Source organism: Bos indicus x Bos taurus, chromosome 2 (assembly GCF_003369695.1).
Source record: "Bos indicus x Bos taurus breed Angus x Brahman F1 hybrid chromosome 2, Bos_hybrid_MaternalHap_v2.0, whole genome shotgun sequence".
Classification (NCBI taxonomy): Eukaryota; Metazoa; Chordata; class Mammalia; order Artiodactyla; family Bovidae; genus Bos; species Bos indicus x Bos taurus.
In genome coordinates, this window is record NC_040077.1 from 118,276,445 (window position 1) to 118,293,768 (window position 17,324).

The 17,324-nt window shown below is 43.1% G+C and overlaps 1 protein-coding gene across 9 annotated transcripts in view; it reads left to right on the forward strand.

The window, feature by feature from the left end:
- LOC113876541 (nuclear body protein SP140-like protein) overlaps window positions 1–17,324 on the forward strand; it is a 94,980-nt gene that overhangs the window by 27,779 nt on the left and 49,877 nt on the right. For 4 of the 9 annotated variants that reach the window (XM_027515954.1, XM_027515918.1, XM_027515889.1 and 1 more), the window contains exons 2-8: window positions 4,367–4,529; window positions 5,861–6,029; window positions 8,031–8,114; window positions 9,901–9,951; window positions 10,221–10,292; window positions 14,790–14,939; window positions 15,462–15,545. In XM_027515954.1, the coding sequence (XP_027371755.1) occupies window positions 4,367–4,529; window positions 5,861–6,029; window positions 8,031–8,114; window positions 9,901–9,951; window positions 10,221–10,292; window positions 14,790–14,939; window positions 15,462–15,545 (773 nt within the window). The remainder of the gene's footprint in view (window positions 1–4,366; window positions 4,530–5,860; window positions 6,030–8,030; window positions 8,115–9,900; window positions 9,952–10,220; window positions 10,293–14,789; window positions 14,940–15,461; window positions 15,546–17,324) is intronic. The other 5 variants (XM_027515899.1, XM_027515936.1, XM_027515928.1 and 2 more) reach the window with 5 other exon arrangements.

Consider the following 17,324-nt stretch of genomic DNA (forward strand, 5'->3'; position numbering starts at 1 on the left):
ACTCAGAAATGCATTGTCTGAAGAGACACATGTGCTGACAACGCAAGAGATTTTATTGGGAAAGGGCACCCGGGTGGAGAGCAGTAGGGTAAGGGAACCCAGGAGAACTGCTCTGGCTCGCAGTCTCGGATTTTATGGTGATGGGATTAGTTTCCGGGTTGTCTTTAGCCAATCATTCTGACTCAGAGTCCTTCCTGGTGGTGCAGGCCTTGTTGAGCCAAGATGGATGCCAGAGAGGATTCTGGGAGGTGGTCGGACCTGTGGTGTCTCCTTTTGACCTTTCCCAAACTCTTATGGTTGATGGAGGCTTATTAGTTCCGTGTTCCTTACCAGGACCTCCTGTCGTAAAACAACTTATGTAAATAGTTACTACGGTGCCTGGCCAAGGTGGAAGGTTTCAATCAGTGTGCTTCCCCTAACAAAACCATATGAACACCTCAATAGGTCCATTTCATAATAATCAACATCTGACCATGATAAAACTCTCAGTAAACTAGTAACAAACAGAAACTTCCTCTGTCACGTGTGCGTATCTGCGTGTGTATGACATCATACTTGATGCATACATTAAATGCATTTTCTCTAAGGCTAGAAACAATGTAAGGAAGAAAGAAAAAAGAAACAATTTTTGGAAAGGAAGAAGCAGAAGAGTTTTATTTTCTGATGCCATGGTTATTTTTTCTATAAAATCCAAAAGTAGTCTACAAATACTTTACTAGAATACATGAATTTAGAAAGGTCATGAATACATGGTTACTGTTTCTTAAAAATCAATTCTATGTTCATACAATTGTTAGAAATAATTTAAAAAGCAGAATCACTTAAAGTAGCCCCACAAAGAATAAAATAGCTAAGAATAAGTTTAAGGAAAGAAGTGTATGACTCCTGTGCATGTGTGTGTGCTCAGTCATGTTTGACTCTTTGCGACCCTATGGACTGTAGCCCGCCAGGCTCCTCTATCCATGGAATTTCCCAGGCAAGAATACTGGAGTGGATTGACATTTCTTACTCCAGGAGATCTTCCTCACCCAGGGATCAAGCCCACATCTCTTGCATCTCCTGCTTTGGCAAGCAGATCCTTTACCACTGCATCCCCTGATACTGAAAGCTAAAAACACTTCTGGCAAGATTAAGGAAAATTAAATAAATGGGTTGAACTCAGTGTTGTTAAGATGTCACTTTACACCAAATGAATCTAAAAGTTCTATGCAAACCCTATAAAACTCAAAAAGGCTTTTCTTGTAAAAATTGACAAATCAATTTTAAAAGATATGTGGAAAACCAAAAGACGTAGAAAATCCAAGGTAATATTTTCCTGATTGGCTTCAAGTCTTTCTATACGCTGTTGATTCAGATCAATATACTGTTGGCACAAGGGTAGGCAAACAGACAAATGGCACAGAGTAGAAAATCTAGAAGTAGAACCAGGTTTACACTTTAAATTAATTTTTGAATATTTTAATTAGCTTGGGGGAGACAAAGATTTCTCAGCACCCTAAAGTTGTTAGCCACAGAAGAAAAAAAATAATAGCTTTGGCTTTGTCAAAATTAAAAATTTCTCCTCATCAAAATACATGGTTAAGAAAATAAAGGCAAACCACAAAATGGGTGAAAATGTTCACAACACATTTCTGTTGCTGTTCAGTTGCTCCGTCGTGTCCGACTCTTTGTGACCCCATGGACTGTAGCATGCCAGGATTCCCTCTCCTTCACTGTCTCCTGGAATTTGCTCAAACTCATGTCTGTTGAGTCAGTGATGCTATCCAACCATCTCATCCTCTGTCGCCCCCTTCTCCTCCTGCCCTCAATCTTTCCCAGCATCAGGGTCTTTTCCAATCAGTTGGCTCTTCAAATCAGGTGGCCTAAGTGTTGGAGCTTCAGCTTCAGCATCAGTCCTTCCAATGAATATTCAGAGTTGATTTCCTTTAAGATTGACTGATTTGATCTCCTTGCAGTCCAAGGGACTCTCAAGAGTCTTCTCCAGCACCACAGTTCAAAGCATCAGTTCTTTGATGCTCAGCCTTCTTTATGGTCCAACTCTCACCTCCATACATGACTACTGGAAAAACCATAGTTTTGACTATACAGACTTTTGTTGGTAAAGTCATATCTCTGCTTTTTTAATACACTGTCTAGGTTTGTCATAGATTTTCTTCCAAGGAGCAAACGTCTTTTAATTTTGTGGCTGCTGTCATTGTCTGCAGTGATTTTGGAGCCCAAGAAAATAAAGTCTGTCACTGTTTCCACTGTTTCCCTCTCTATTTGCCATGAAGTTATAGGACTGGGTGCCATGATCTTAGTTTTTGAATGTTGAATTTTAAGCCAGCTTTTTCACTCACAGTACGTATATTAAACAAAACATTTATTTTATAATATATACAAACTCCTACACATCAATAAATAATAAAAGACAACCCAGTAGTATAAATGGGCCAAAGGCTTGAAAAGGCACTTCAAAAAAGAAGATTATGAATGGCCAATGAGCATATGGAAGTGTGCTCAATATTATCAGTTATTAAAAAAATACAGGTTAAAACTGTATGAAATACCATATTATATATTATAGACTAAAATGGCTAAAACTAGAAAGCTTATTTCTAACAGACTTTGGAATAGTTTGACAGATTCTAAAACTATTAAACATACTCCTACACAATGACCCAACAATTCCACTCCGAGTTATTTGCCGAAGGGAAATTAAAACATCTTGTCACCAAAAAACGTACAAAAACCACAGCTTTATTCAAACTAGTCCCAAACCAGAATACACCCAAATGTCCATAAACAGGAAAATGAATAAGTAGATTGTGGTAGGTCCACACAATGGAATATCTTGAACAATAACAGAACCAAATTTCTGTTCATCTAACATGGATGATGAGCAAAAGAAGTCAGGCACAAAGCATACGTGATGTAGTTTTTTCATGTATACAGTGTTAAAGTGTTAGTCACCCAGTCATGTCCAACTCTGCAAACCCACGGACTGTGGCCCTCCAGGTTCCTCTGTCATGGAATTTCCTAGCCAAGAATACTGAAGTGGGCAGCCATTCCATTCTCCAGGGGATCTTCCCAACCCAGGTCTCCTGCATTGCAGTCACATTCTTTACCATCTGAGCCACCAGGGAATATGAAGTCCAATCATGCCTGCATACTCAGTTATGTCTGACTCTTTGCAACCCTATGGATGATAGCCCACCAGGCTCCTCTGTCAATGGAATTTTCCAGGCAGGAATATTGGAGTGTGTTGCCATGCCCTTCTCCAGGGGATCTTCCCAACCCAGGGATTGAACACACACCTCTTGCATCTCCTGCACTGGCGGACAGGTTCTTTACCACTACTGCCACCTGGGAAGACCGTGTGAAGTTCAGTAACAAGTAAAATTAACATATGGTTACAAAAAGGATAGCGCTGTTTCCCTCTGAGCGGCTGTCTGGGTGCAAGTGGTCAGGATGCAAACTGAGGGTGGAAGGTATGATGTTCTGTTCTTAATTTTTCAAATAACACATCAGTTTTCCACAACATGTCTCCCCTGTGATCTCCACTGGGTCTCCAGGGTTCTGCAGGACTCACTGGTTGCTTTCCTGACCTCTGGGAGTATTTTCCACCTACAATAGTGGTTAGCGATCCTCTGATCACTCATTGGAAAAGACTCTGATGCTGGGAGGGATTGGGGGCAGGAGGAGAAGGGGACGACAGAGGATGAGATGGCTGGATGGCATCACTGACTCGATGGACATGAGTCTCAGTGAACTCCGGGAGTTGGTGATGGACAGGGAGGCCTGGCATGCTGCGATTCACAGGGTCGCAAAGAGTCAGACACGACTGAGCGACTGATCTGATCTGATCACTTTTTGTCTCATAAATTTTGGTAGAACTCTCTTATCTGCTCATTGCCCCCCGCCATTCTCCTTGTCATTGTGAATCCAATCCCTTTATTAGCATTTTTAGTGGAAAGTGGTGGCAATAATAAAAAGAAGATAAATGATTCTCTTTAATCGGCAGTATTTAACCAGAAACATTTTTTACAGGATGTTGATGCAATAAAGTGATTATTCCCCAATGCATTTTGGGTACTGAAAAGTACCCAAATATATCAGACAAAGGCGGATATCTTTATAATGGTTTTGATTGGGACAGACTGGAATGGACTTCTTTAGTCCTGTACTTTAGTCTTTCTTAACTTCCACACTTTTCTTCAACTATATCATTGTTTGTTGTTTCCATTGCTTTTATTTCTGTACTGAAACCACTTATTTTATATATGTTGGTTCTTCACAATCTATTCTTTATATATAAAATGTTACAGCCTTCATAAGCATCTCGGAATCTTGATGACCATTTTCACATGATATTCTTCTTCCTTAGGATGTCCACAGAAAATCAGAACACGGAAGACAGGCTTGTCTTTGAGACTATATTCAGGCACTTCAAAAGACATAAAGTGGAGATTTCAACTGCAATTAAAAAGACATTTCCTTTCTTTGAGGGCCTTCGTGACCGCGAACTCATCACCAATAAAATGTATGAAGTAAGTGAGGTTTCTTATGTCACCATTTGGTAAACCAGTCCCAAACTAAGTTATGTTTTTATATCCTGAGCACAGCTAGCTAACTGAGGAGTGTCCTATGAATAGAAGACTTCTTAACTATTGTTGCAAATGTTCAAGTATTGTTGTGAGGTAGAAAGGGAGAAAGAGAGTGGAAACAGGCATCACTGGAGACAGTCCTTCCTCTGATCAAAGGGACGGTGCTCTTGGTGGCCACTGGAGTCAGGCAGGCTGGATCTAAAATAGTTGTGCTCCGCAGATGTTTAATACACAGATGTTTAGTACAGCATAAACTAAGAATTAAAAGTAAGTGTAATAAATTCATGAATAATTTAAATGAGATGATTTAGTGAAATAATAATTGACACAGCATTTCTTTTTGAAAAACATCAATTTAAACAGTTGGGCTTCCCTCATAGCTCAGTGGGTAAAGAATCTGCCTGCAATGCAGGAGACCTGGGTTTGATCCCTGGGTTGGGAAGATCCCCTGGAGAAGGAAATGGCTACCCACTCCAGTATTCTTGCCTGGAGAATCCCATGGACAGAGGAGCCTAGTGGGCTACAGTCCATGGGGTCACAGGAGTTGGACATGACTTAGTGACTAAAGCAACCAATTTAGATCTGAGAACATTAAAACCCACATGGAACTGATGTCTTGTTAGGACAAATTTGGGAGTAGATGCTTGCTATTCTTTCTCTGACAGTTTTCTTTCTCCAACAGGGGTTTTTCTTTTTCCATTTATTTATTTCCTTATTTATGTATTTATTTGTGCTCTTTCTGGAGTCTTGGACTTTGAGTTAATTTTAGTAAGGCATTGTTGGAGATACAGGGGTGCAGGTCTTCAGCTTGTCCTCTGAACATGCTTTCCCTGTGGCCAAGTTCACAAAATGAAGCACTGTCCCCTGGCTTCCTTGAGCTCTTCCAGGCCAAGTCAGGATTGGTGAAGGGGCAGGAGTTGTCCAGTCAACAGAATAGTGGCTCGTCACCTGCCAAGTCTATCCCTCAAAGAGTTGACCAGGCTCTTAGCTACATATTCATTAACTTTGAACCCTCTTTTAACCTTCAGAATTGTGCCTTCTTACATCTAATGTAAGTTAGGGTGAGGAGATCAGATTCACAAATGGATAGTTTTAAGAAGAGGGGATTTATTGTTTCACTTAGTAGTCATACAAATATACAGAAATGCTAAACCTCTACGTGAAAAGACACCTATGTATGGAAATTGGAATACATTAACTTGACATCTCTTTCTAGGGCTCTCTTGTAACCTGGAAGTCTGTATTTATACTTTTCTTCATTCATTGTTTTTAAGGACTGTCAAGATTCTTGTAGAAACCTGGTCCCTGTACCAAAAGTGGTGTACAATGTTCTCAGTGAGCTGGAAAAGACATTTAACCAGTCGCTTCTGGAAGCATTGTTCAGCGACGTCAACATGCAGGAATATCCTGATTTAAATCATGTTCGTAAAAGCTTTGAAAATGGTAATTAGCTTATTTTCTACCTTTTGATGTTCAAGGTCAATTCTGTTCAACAAGTATATATTGAACTCCCATCACGTGCCATAACTGGTGCTGAGCAGTGGGGATATAACAGCTAACAAAGCACACTTAAGTCTTCTCAAATCCAACCTAGGTCTTCTACATTTTCAGCAGATTCTTCACCATCTGAGCCACCAAGTTCTTCTCAAAGCTCATGTTATAAAGGTTATGGTACACCACCAACCTGGAGATCTGCTTAACCAGATACTTAGACTCACAGGAGGACCAGAGCCACAGTGGCATCTGATTTAGATGACAAATAACAGGCCAGCAGTGGTCTACACAGCAGTCCACTGAGTTGATTACTACCCATCTCAAGCTTAGCTGTGGGTATAGGATCCATCTTGGCTTAGAAACAACAGATCAACAGGGTCAGTATCTCAACAACTCCAGAATCATAGGTTTTCAGGGTCCCCTAGAGGGACAAGCCAGATTATAAGAATCACCACAACCCAAGAATGTGGTGATTCAAAGAAGACCCAAGAACAGTCCGTAGGTAGACTCTCCCAGTCCAGGTCATTTTAACCCCTCAAACCCAGGGTTGACCTGGTAACACAGAAGAAAGGCCACGTTCATCAGATTTCTAGAGTAATTAGCACAAAAGTTAACTTATATCAAATTTTCCCTTAACGGAAAAATGGTTTTAATCATATTTTCTCCTCAAATAATCACAAAGGCTATTCTCTTCCAGGGCTTGTTTTTGGTGCCACATATAACTAAATGTTGACTTTTTCCCGAGAAGGTATAATTTATCCTTTTTAAATGCTGGTGACTCACATCTACACTTGCTGCCAACCCCCTGCCCCTGGCAGAGGTCACTGCTGTCCATAAGAGCTTGGGTCAGTGACTAAACTCCAGAGGATGGGGACTGTGGTCCTATTTCTAGGACCTCTCCTGTTTCTAGGCTCCGCCCTCATCCCTGTCTCGTGTGCTAAAGTCCTTCCGCCCTTAGGCCTCCTTCACCTTTTCTGGGCTTTGGGCCACTGTCCTCCTCATACCTGCCAGCTGACTTTGCTGGAACTTGACCCATGCTCTGGGGAAGACAAAGTAGTACCCGTGGCTCCCACAGTCCTGTTCATCTCACCCCTTACTGGGCATTTTCCCAGGAGGCGCTCCTGCCATCAGCTCTGAGGCAGCCTCCCACCATGTCTCCTTCCTAGACTCCTGGCAGTGATCTACCCACTAGGCTCCTTGGTTTATTTCCTTCCTCCTACATCTGCTAAGTTACTTACATGCAGGGTCTCTGGGCTGGTGTCCTGGCCTCCTCTTGTTGGCAGCCTCTTGGGTCCATGGTCCAGGAGTCGTGGGGATGCCCTGCAGTACCGCAATAGGCAATCCCTGTGTGCAGCTTCAGAGTTTCCTTTTTTGTGGGATCTGGACCACTCTGGGAGCTCCGACTAGCAACCCCACCACGCTCCCCACACCCTCTGGTTTGTCTCTTTGGAAGATGAGCATCCTCCCCAACACAATTAAGCCCAAACCTCCTCTTATCTAGAGCCTTCTTTAAAGCCTTTGGGCTTTCTCTTTTACACACACACACACACACACACACACACCCCTCTCTAGGATCCTAGTCGTGCTTCAGAAGAAATTTGTTTCTTTCTTACATTTTGAACAATGCAGTTAACACATTTCACTTCCCTTATTTATTTTGACATGTGTTGTCCACATGGTGTGACGTTTATTGTACATGACTGACAGCCTCAGGATGTTCCCAGGACTCCTTTGTCCTTATATTTGAGTGGCTCATTTCTATGCAGGGAACATAGCTGCTCCCTTGCTGGGGTTTCTCTTTTCTGTCCAAGGAAGATGGGGGAACTTTACCATGAAGGTTGGGATCCACTGAGCTCTGAGTGACCCGAGAGCTGGAAATACCTAAATGTGTAATTCTGAGATGATGTTCCTGGTCTCTGGTGGAGATCTTTAATTGTGTTTTCTCTTCAGCAATCCAAGAGAGACTTAGTTATGAAGAAACTGATGGAGAAGAGAGGGAGGAGAGGCCTGCCATCCAACTGAGCCTTGAGCAAGGTGATTGAGACCAAGAACAAACCAATTCTCCCTTGCTAAGAGGAAAAAGAGAAGGGGAGGCGGAGGCCCGAGTCCTGAGCAAAGATTGAGAATCAGGGAAGAAACGATGAAGGACCACGGAGAAGTTAGGCAGGGATATTTGTATGAACATCTAAGCAGAGGCTAAGTCCTGGAGGAGTGGCTATGACAAGAGGCTTTTGCCCCAAATACCAAGACAAAGGAAGAGGAACCCAAGGTGTCAGTAACCAGATTTAAAGAGAATGGCTGCCTGAAAGTCATTGTGATTTAGAAAGAATCCTATAGGAGAAGATCAATGTGAAGTTGTGATGGGCTAATCACTATGGGCCCAAGGTCAATGTCAAAGAGGAGGCCGTTGATGATGGCAGAAGAAAGGACTGATTTAAATGTGGGGGAGGTTGTTCAAGAGCAGGAATATTCAAGGAGAAAGGTGGTCATATGGATTCAGTGGTGAGGAATGGTAGAGATGCGGAGGAGAAGATGTGGGTATTTGAGAGAGAGGGGAGAAGAAAAAGAAGAAATGAAAGGAGAAAGAGGTCAGTTCAGTTCAGTTCAGTTCAGTTGCTCAGTTGTGTCCGACTCTTTGCAACCCCATGAATCTAAGCACGCCAGGCCTCCCTGTCCATCACCAACTCCCGGAGTTCACTCAGACTCACGTCCATCGAATCAGTGATGCCATCCAGCCATCTCATCCTCTGTCATCCCCTTCTCCTCCTGACTCCAATCCCTCCCAGCATCAGAGTCTTTTCCAATGAGTCAACTCTTCGCATGAGGTGGCCAAAGTACTGGAGTTTCAGCTTTAGCATCATTCCTTCCCAAGAAATCCCAGGGCTGATCTCCTTCAGAATGGACTGGTTGGATCTCCTTGCAGTCTAAGGACACAACAAAAACAAGCAAGTTAATAACAGCTCACTTGATTGAAAGTTTCTTCTGGCAGTTGTGGGTTTATTGCCATTGGACGGTATTATCACTCATGGGCCCATTTTGCAGATAAGGAAGCTGAAATCTAGAAAGACCTTGTATGTAGTTGGCCTGGGATCAAATAAGCAAGGATGGAACCAGGCACTCTGAACCCAGAGCCTGTGTGTTCAACCCTGGATACTCCCTGGTAGCCTAATGGGACAGACAAAACCCAGAAACAAAAGGAGGGAAATATACAAAGAGGGAAGTGAAGTGAAAGTCACTCTGTCATGTCCGACTCTTTTCGACTCCATGGTCTGTAGCCCACCAGGCTCCTCTATCCATGGGATTTCCCAAGCAAGAATACTGGAGAGGGTTGCCATTCTGGAGAAAGTGGAGGAGAATCAGACGTTGAATCCTCAGGGAGAGGCTAACAAGACAGATTAAACAGACCTGTACAGGGAGGGAGTAGATGAAGAGGGGGTGGGGACTTTGTAGGAAGTAAGGTAAGGTCACCAGTCAGGGCAACTCTAGGGACCAAGGCCGGTTCACCATGGCTGTGGAAGTCAAGATAAGCCATTGCTAGGTACTGAATGGCTGGTGGAGATCATGCAGTGAGATGGCCTGGCCAAAGCCCTCTCAGCCAGGAGTGCCCCTGACCTACCTTCCACCTGAGAATTTGGGGTCAGGCTGTAAGAGTTGGATGAGATCCATCAGGCTCAGATGGTCTTTGTATTGTTGTCTACTGGGGGTCTCAAGCTTCTTATTTATTAAAAAAAAAAAAAGAAAGAAAGAAAAGGGGAATTAGGGGAGGGTGGCACAGTCCCTACTTCAATTTCTGAAATAAATTTTTAATTTTCCCCCCTAGGAACTTCTAGAGGCCTGACTTGGTCTGGTGGAGAATCCTCATCTTATGATGGTCTGTTGTTGACTCTGTTCTGTGATGCTTTGCTAAGCTTGTGTCCCCTTCTAGGCTGTGCGGGGCGCAGAGCGGCTGCTTCTTTGTGTCAGAAATTTGTCAGTCTTTGCATCTGCAGTTTCTCCAAGGGTCAGTGCTCTGAGTTGCTGGGAAGGTCGCTGCTTCTGGGCTCCTTAAATGCACTTGCTGCCAGTCCCCAAAGACTCTGGGCCTGATTGTTTTGCCCCAGCATCTGGCTTCACTGTTTTCTGTTCTGTTTTTTTGGTCAGGCAGTGATCTTGGTGCTTCGATGTCATGTCTGGCAGAGACCAGTGCTACAACCAGAGTGGTGGAAGAAGCAGGTGATGGGCATTCCTCAGGGTAGGGGGTGGGGGTCGGGGGGGAGGGGGAGTCCTCCCATAACTTCAATTAACCCATAACATTCTTAATGATATTCTTAATTCTTAACATTCTTATTATTTAAATTTTATTGCTCAGCGTTCTTATTTGTAATATAGGGATATTACAGGCAGATTGTCATGAGGCTATGAAATGGAACAAGGATGGGAGTGCATTTAACAGTCACTAGGTATTCACTGGGCTTCCCTCGTGGCTCAGTAGCACTGCTGACAATAGCTAGGACATGGAAACAACCTAGATGTCCACCGGCAGATGAATGGATAAGGAAGTTGTGGTACAAATACACAATGAAATATTGCTCAGCTATAAAAAAAGAACACATCTGAGTCAGTTTTAATGAGTTGGATGAAACTGGAGCCTATTATACAGAGTGAAGAAAGCCAGAAAGAGAAACACCAATACAGTATATTAATGCATATATATGGAATTTAGAAAGAGGGTAACGATGACCTATATGCAAGACAGCAAAAGAGACACAGATGTAGAGAACAGACTTTTGGACCATGGAGGAGAAGGCAAGGGTGGGACAGTATGAGAGAATAGCATTGAAACATGTGTATTACCATATGTAAAACAGATGACCAGTGCAAGTTCAATGATGAAGCAGGGCACTCAAAGCTGGTGCTCTGAGACAACCCAGAGGGATGGAGTGGGGAGGAAGGTGGGAGGGGGGTTCAGGATCGTGGACACATGTACACCCATGGTTGATTCATGTCAATGTATGGCAAAAAACATCACAATATTGTAAAGTAATTAGCCTCCAATTAAAGTTAATAAATTAATTAAAAAAAAAAAAAGAATCTGCCTGCAATTCCAGAGACCCAGGTTCAGTCCCTGGGTCAGGAAGATCCTCTGGAGAAGGGAATGACTACCCACTCCAGTGTTCTTGCCTGGTAAATCCCATGGACAGAGAAGCCTGGCAGGCTACAGTCCATGGGGTTGCAAACGAGTAGGACACACCTTAGCAACTAAACAACAACAAGGTACTCAGTACATGTTTGTTCCCTGAATAAAAAGTACTGGTACCAAAAATATACTGTTCATTGAAAACATTAGTCATAACGATTTGATTTTTTTGGTCATGGTATCCTGGTGGCTCAGAGGGTGAAGCGTCTGCCTGCAATGAGGGAGATCCGTGTTCGATCCCTGGGTTGGGAAGATCCCCTGGAGAAGGAAATGGCAACCCACTCCAGTATTCTTCCCTGGAGAATCCCATGGACAGAGGAACCTGGTAGGCTACAGTTCATGGGGTCACCAAGAGTCAGACACGACTGAGCAACTTCACTTTCACTTTCACTTTCATCCCACATATTGATGCAGCCAGTAGTTTATTTAATCTTCCCCCAAACCTGAAAATGTGTGTATATTATCCCTGTTTTTCAGACAAAAAAGAATCAGCTTAGAGAATTCGGTTATTTGTACAAGTTCACCCAGCTGAAAATCAGGACTGAGCGCTGCTCTACGCAGTGTCACAGCAGGAATTCAGGGGCCCACAGCCTGGCCTCAGCTTCTGCCTCAAGATCTTGGGGTAGTGACTAGCCCTCTTTGTTCCTCAGTTTCATCATCTGTAAAATGGACATGATAATAGCACCTATTTCAGAGGGTGATGGATTTTAAACAAGTTACATCATGTAAAGCCTTCACAGCCTTGTCTGGGGCTGTATCGGTGTTCCACGCATTTGTTGTTATTACTACCTTTAATCATCATCTTTATTTGTGTCTACTGCCAGAGTCCATGCTTCTAACTGTTACATTCGTAGTACAGTTTGAGATTTTTTTCTCTCATAGGTGTTCATTGGATTTACTGATTCCCCAGCTGGAAAAGCAGTGAGAATAGCAATGCCACCTTCTGGCCCAGGAAGATAAATTGAAGGTCATAGTTTTCCCTGCTTATACAGCACACTACTCTATAACACATTTTAAGTCTTTATTCCATGACTCACCTTAGTAAGGAAGGAACATAGAGGAGTCTCAGGGAACTACCTACAACATGAAAGGCTCTTATATGTAGCTTCCCTTAGGGATGTATTATTTTAAAAAGAATGTTCTAAATTAGTAATATGCTTTTATAAAAGAAGAACTTTCAAAGTGATTTTTGAAAGCACAGTAATACTTTTTTGCTACTTTAGCTTTTTTTAATTGAAGGGTATTTGCTTTACAGAATTTTGTGGTTTTCTGTCAAATACCAACAAGAATCAGCCATAGGTACACCCATGTCCCCTCCCTCCCAAATCTCCCTCCCATCTCCCTCCCCATCCCACTCTTCTAGATTGTCACAGAGCCCGTTTGAGTTCCCTGAGTTATACAGCAAATTCCCATTGGCTATCTATTTTATATATGGTATTGTAAGTTTCCATTTTACTCTCTCTTTTATCTCATCCTTTCCCTCCTCCTCACTCCATGTCCATATGTCTGTTTCTCCCTTGCTGCCCTGAAAATTAATTGATCAGTACAATCTTTCTAGATTCCATATGTATGTGTCAGTATACAATATTTATATTTCTCTTTCTGACTTACTTCACTCTGTATAATAGGCCCTGGGTTCATCCACCTCATTAGAACTGACTCAAATGCATTTCTTTTTATGGCCAAGTAATATTCCACTGTATATATGTACCGCAGCTTCTTTCCATTCATCTGTAGATGGACATCTAGGTTGCTTCCATGTTCTAGCTATTGTAAAAAATGACACAATGAACATTGGGATACATGTGTCTTTTTCAATTTTGGTTTTCTCAGGGTATATGCCTAGGAATGGGATTGCTGGGTCATATGATGGTTTCATTCCTAGCTTTTTCAGGAATCTCCATACCGTCTTCCATAGTGGCTGTATCAATTTACATTCCCACCAGCAATGGGAGAGGGTTCCCTTTTCTCCACACCCACTCCAGCATTTATCGTTTGTAGACTTTCTGATGTTGGCCATTCTGACTGGTGTAAGGTGGTATCTCATTGTAGTTTCAATGTGCATTTCTCTAATAATGAGCAATGTTGAGCATATTTTCATATGTTTGTTAGCCATTTGCATGTCTTCTTTGGAGAAGTGTCCGTTTCTGTCTTATTCCCATTTTTTGATTGGGTTTTTTTTTCTGGTATTGAGTTGTATACAAGTCCGCTTGTACATTTTGGAAATTAATTCTTTGTCAGTTGTTTCCTTTGAGATTATTTTCTCCCATTCTTGTTTATAGTTTCCTTTGCTGAAAAACACAGTAATACTTTTAACAAATCACATTTATTCAAAACATTAAGAGTTAAAAATACATATGGATGAATATATATTAGCCATTCATCTGCTAGTACAGCTGATGGAAACAGGAAAGGATAAGCGGATGGAATTGTGACAAGCAATGAGCAGAAGAGAAAGGATTCAGTGTATGTGTGTGTGTGGGGGGGCGGATATGGAGGGAGGAGGCAATGAAGTTCTCTGAAATTCACAGCGTGGTCTGGGAGCACCCTTACCAGAAAATGAAATCCCAGAGCATCTTGATGGTGGGGAGCAAGGAATAAAGAGAGAAACTTCAACCTAGGACTCAAATGATACACAGCAAGTCACCAGTAAATGTGTTTGAGTGTCTGACCTGACAAGGTGGGCTGACGTGCCCAGGTGAGAGGAGCGCTGTGTCTCACGCCCGGCCCCCACCCCAAGGGGAGGCTCCCAGTCCTGAGGAAGAGGCACAAAACAAACCCAGGAGCCACATTCCATACTAAAACTTTGGGAAATAATTTTAAATCATGCTTCATGTTAATTACTTTGTTCAGAAAAATAACACTAAGAGAGAAAAATCCAAACTGCAGTGAAAAATATGTCTATGTGTTCATACATTATTGAGGCTGGTGGGAACAGAGTGGGAGGGGTTGATGGAATCAGTGAGGACCAGAGATTGTTGCCATGGAGGAAGGGCGTGTGTGCTGGTCCTGGGTGGTTTGCCCGGGGATTCAGTCCTTCCCCTCCCCTGCTCTGCTCGGCCCTCTGTCTCTGGCCACTGGCCCCTGCCGACTTGTTTGTCAGCTCCCCTTGCTGCTGACTCCCTGCTGGGTTCCTAGCATGGAGACCCTGGCAGGAGAGTGGGAGTAAGGGAGGAGCCGGGTGTTTCTCCATCACTGCCTCCAGCCGCAATTCTGGCAGCAGCCGCAGCTCAGCCTCAACTGCACCTTCCACAAAGCAGGCAAATCATGGCTTAGCCTCTGCCTGCCCAGCGACCTCAGCCCGTGATCTCATCCTCTATCCCTCCCATAGCTTCCTGTTGACCCTTCTTTATGTTGTCACATTTTTCCACTTGATCTTCTGTGCTCTTCCATCAGCTGTGTAGCCAATCCCTGGATTAAATATCCTCTGCTCTAAAAACTTAGAGTGCTTTGTATTTTTCTGTTGGATTCTGCTGGATGTTGGAGGAAAATAAAATATTTATAAAATATTTATAAATCAAAATGTGGTTTAGGTACAGCCTCCCCTGAAAACAGACTCTCAGATCACCTCAGTGAAACAGAAGAGATAAATGCAAAGAGGAATGATACACCCAGCAACCAGAACGATGCACTGGAAAGCCAACAAGCAAATGAACAATGTGACCAAGAATCTGAACCAACAGGTAAGGCTGGCTGGCTGGCTTTGCCTGGGGAGTAGAGATGCTTACCACGGGGGAAGGGTATGTCCAGGACATGCTGGTCCTGGGTGGTTTGCCCAGGGATTCGGTCCTTACCCTCTTAAAGGGGTCAAGAGGGCCTGACTGGTGACAGAGAATGAATTCATGCACCATTCAAGGAAACATCTATTAACAAAGAAAGGGGAAATTACACAGACACTGAGGGCAGGAACTGAGCCTAATGTACTGATGGGAAAGACCTGGACGAAGAAAGTGAAAAAAGAAAAACTAAGAGGGTGAAGTGTCCCAGACCCAGCGAGGAAGAGAAACAGAAAGAAGAGTCAGGGAGAGATTGGCTCCAGAATCAGTGCAGCGCGGCACTTTCATGGGGTGAAGGCGGCAATAAGTGCAGACAGGCTGAAAGTAGACACATAAGAAGGGAAGAGAAGTCGGGGAAGAGGCGAGAAAATGGAAATAGGGCAAAGCAAAGCTCTGCTGTGTGTCAGCTGTGGTCTTTTTTATCTTCAGAGTTCTGTGAACCAGCACCTATTCAATCAAATAATTCAGATGACGGGGAGGAGACACCCGACCTGTTGCCTTCTAACAAAGACAGTAATTATTACTTACCTTACCTATTTTCTTTCTTTTTTTAACTTTTATTTCATCCTTTTTTTTTTTTAATGGCCATGTTACATGCATGTGAGATCTTAGTTTCCTGGACAAGGATTGAGCCCATGTCCCCTGCATTGGAAACGCAGTCTTAACCATTGAATTGCCAGGGAAGTGTCGTATCTTACCAATTTTCTAATTACATCTTTGTTTTCCTTTGCTATCCCATACTACCTCACCCCTTCAAGATCCTAACACCATCCAAGACAATGCAGCCTTACCCACAAACTCTAGCTGACTTAGCAGGTGTAAATTGCAATGGAGAAGGAAAGCTGAACTCTTTGGTGGACAGGGTGTCCCTGGGAAGAAGGTGCAAAAAGGAAGAATAGGAAAAGGTGGGCTGGGGAGCATCAAATAACAAAGTACAAGAATGAGATAGATTTTAGATACATTGACATGGAATCCAAATAATGCCATGTTGTGGAGTTGATGAAAAGAATTAAGTTGCAACTTCCTTTTCAGAGGTTATAGCAAAAACACGGAAATCACACAAGATGCTGCAGGTCAGATTTGCATGAAAGGAAGCTCAGATGAAGGGCTAGAAAGAAAGTGACAGGTAGAGGGATGTGGTGCGCTGAACACTGGCGAAACAGGGAGAACTTTGGTGATGATCTGAGAGCTTAAATGAGGAAAATATATAGAACGACAAAATTGACACAGAGGAGACATACAGAGGTCATATTAATATGACCTCTGAGAATAGGAGAATAGGAGAAAGTAGGGAACATAATAGAGAATGGATACATTGAAAAAGCAAGTAGAGGACAGCAGGGTCAGGCCAAGGGTGAGACCCTGGGGCACACCTAAGGACTGTCTTACTGTTGGCACCTTTGTGAGTCCTGGGCACCTCCTTTGCCTCATCTAGACACTGCTAGGTCTTGGGGACAGTGATTTTTAAAATGCAGAGGAAAAGAGATGAATAGAGGAAGATATCAATGAAAAAGAATACCAAAAAAACAGAAAACTGGAGGTGGGAGAGGCACAAAGAGGATAACTTGATAACAAATGAAAAACTGGTAGAGAGTGGACCATACAGAGAGAGGAGACAAATCAAGACGCTATCCCATTAGAGGAGACTGTCATCAAAAAGGAGGCACAAAGAGTCTGTAATGATCAAAATATCCCTGGAACCCCCCAGATAAAAACAGACGTCTCCCCAGTCATCTTCACCCTCCCCACGGTCTCCATAACACCCATGAGCTCTTGTTTCCTGGACGTACATCTTCAGCCTACACTTGATCTCTAGACTCATTCCACCAAGTGCCTGGAGATCTTTATTCAAAGATCTGTTAGAAGGATTTCCCTATATTCCAGTGGTTAGGGCTCTGTGCTTCCATTGCAGGGGGCGAAGGTTAGATCCCTGGTTGGGGAATTGAGATCCCACCTGCCACACAGCATGGCCAAAAAAAAAAAAAAAAAAGTCTGTTGGACATCTCAATTCGGAGGCCATATGTGTAACTATCTATTGCTGTGTAACTAACAGTCACAAAACTGAGCGGATTAAACCAATCATGGTTTTCCTTCTCACTTCCATCAATTCTAACTTTAAAATCTTTCCAGCTTGTCCAATTGTTCTCCAGTCTTTGCTGTGCCCATGCTAAGTTGCTTCAGTCATGTCCGACTCTGTGCTACCCCATGGACTGTAGCCTGCCAGACTTCTCTGTCCTTGGGATTTCCCAGGCAAGAACACTGGAGTAGGTGGCCATGCCCTCCTCCAGGGGA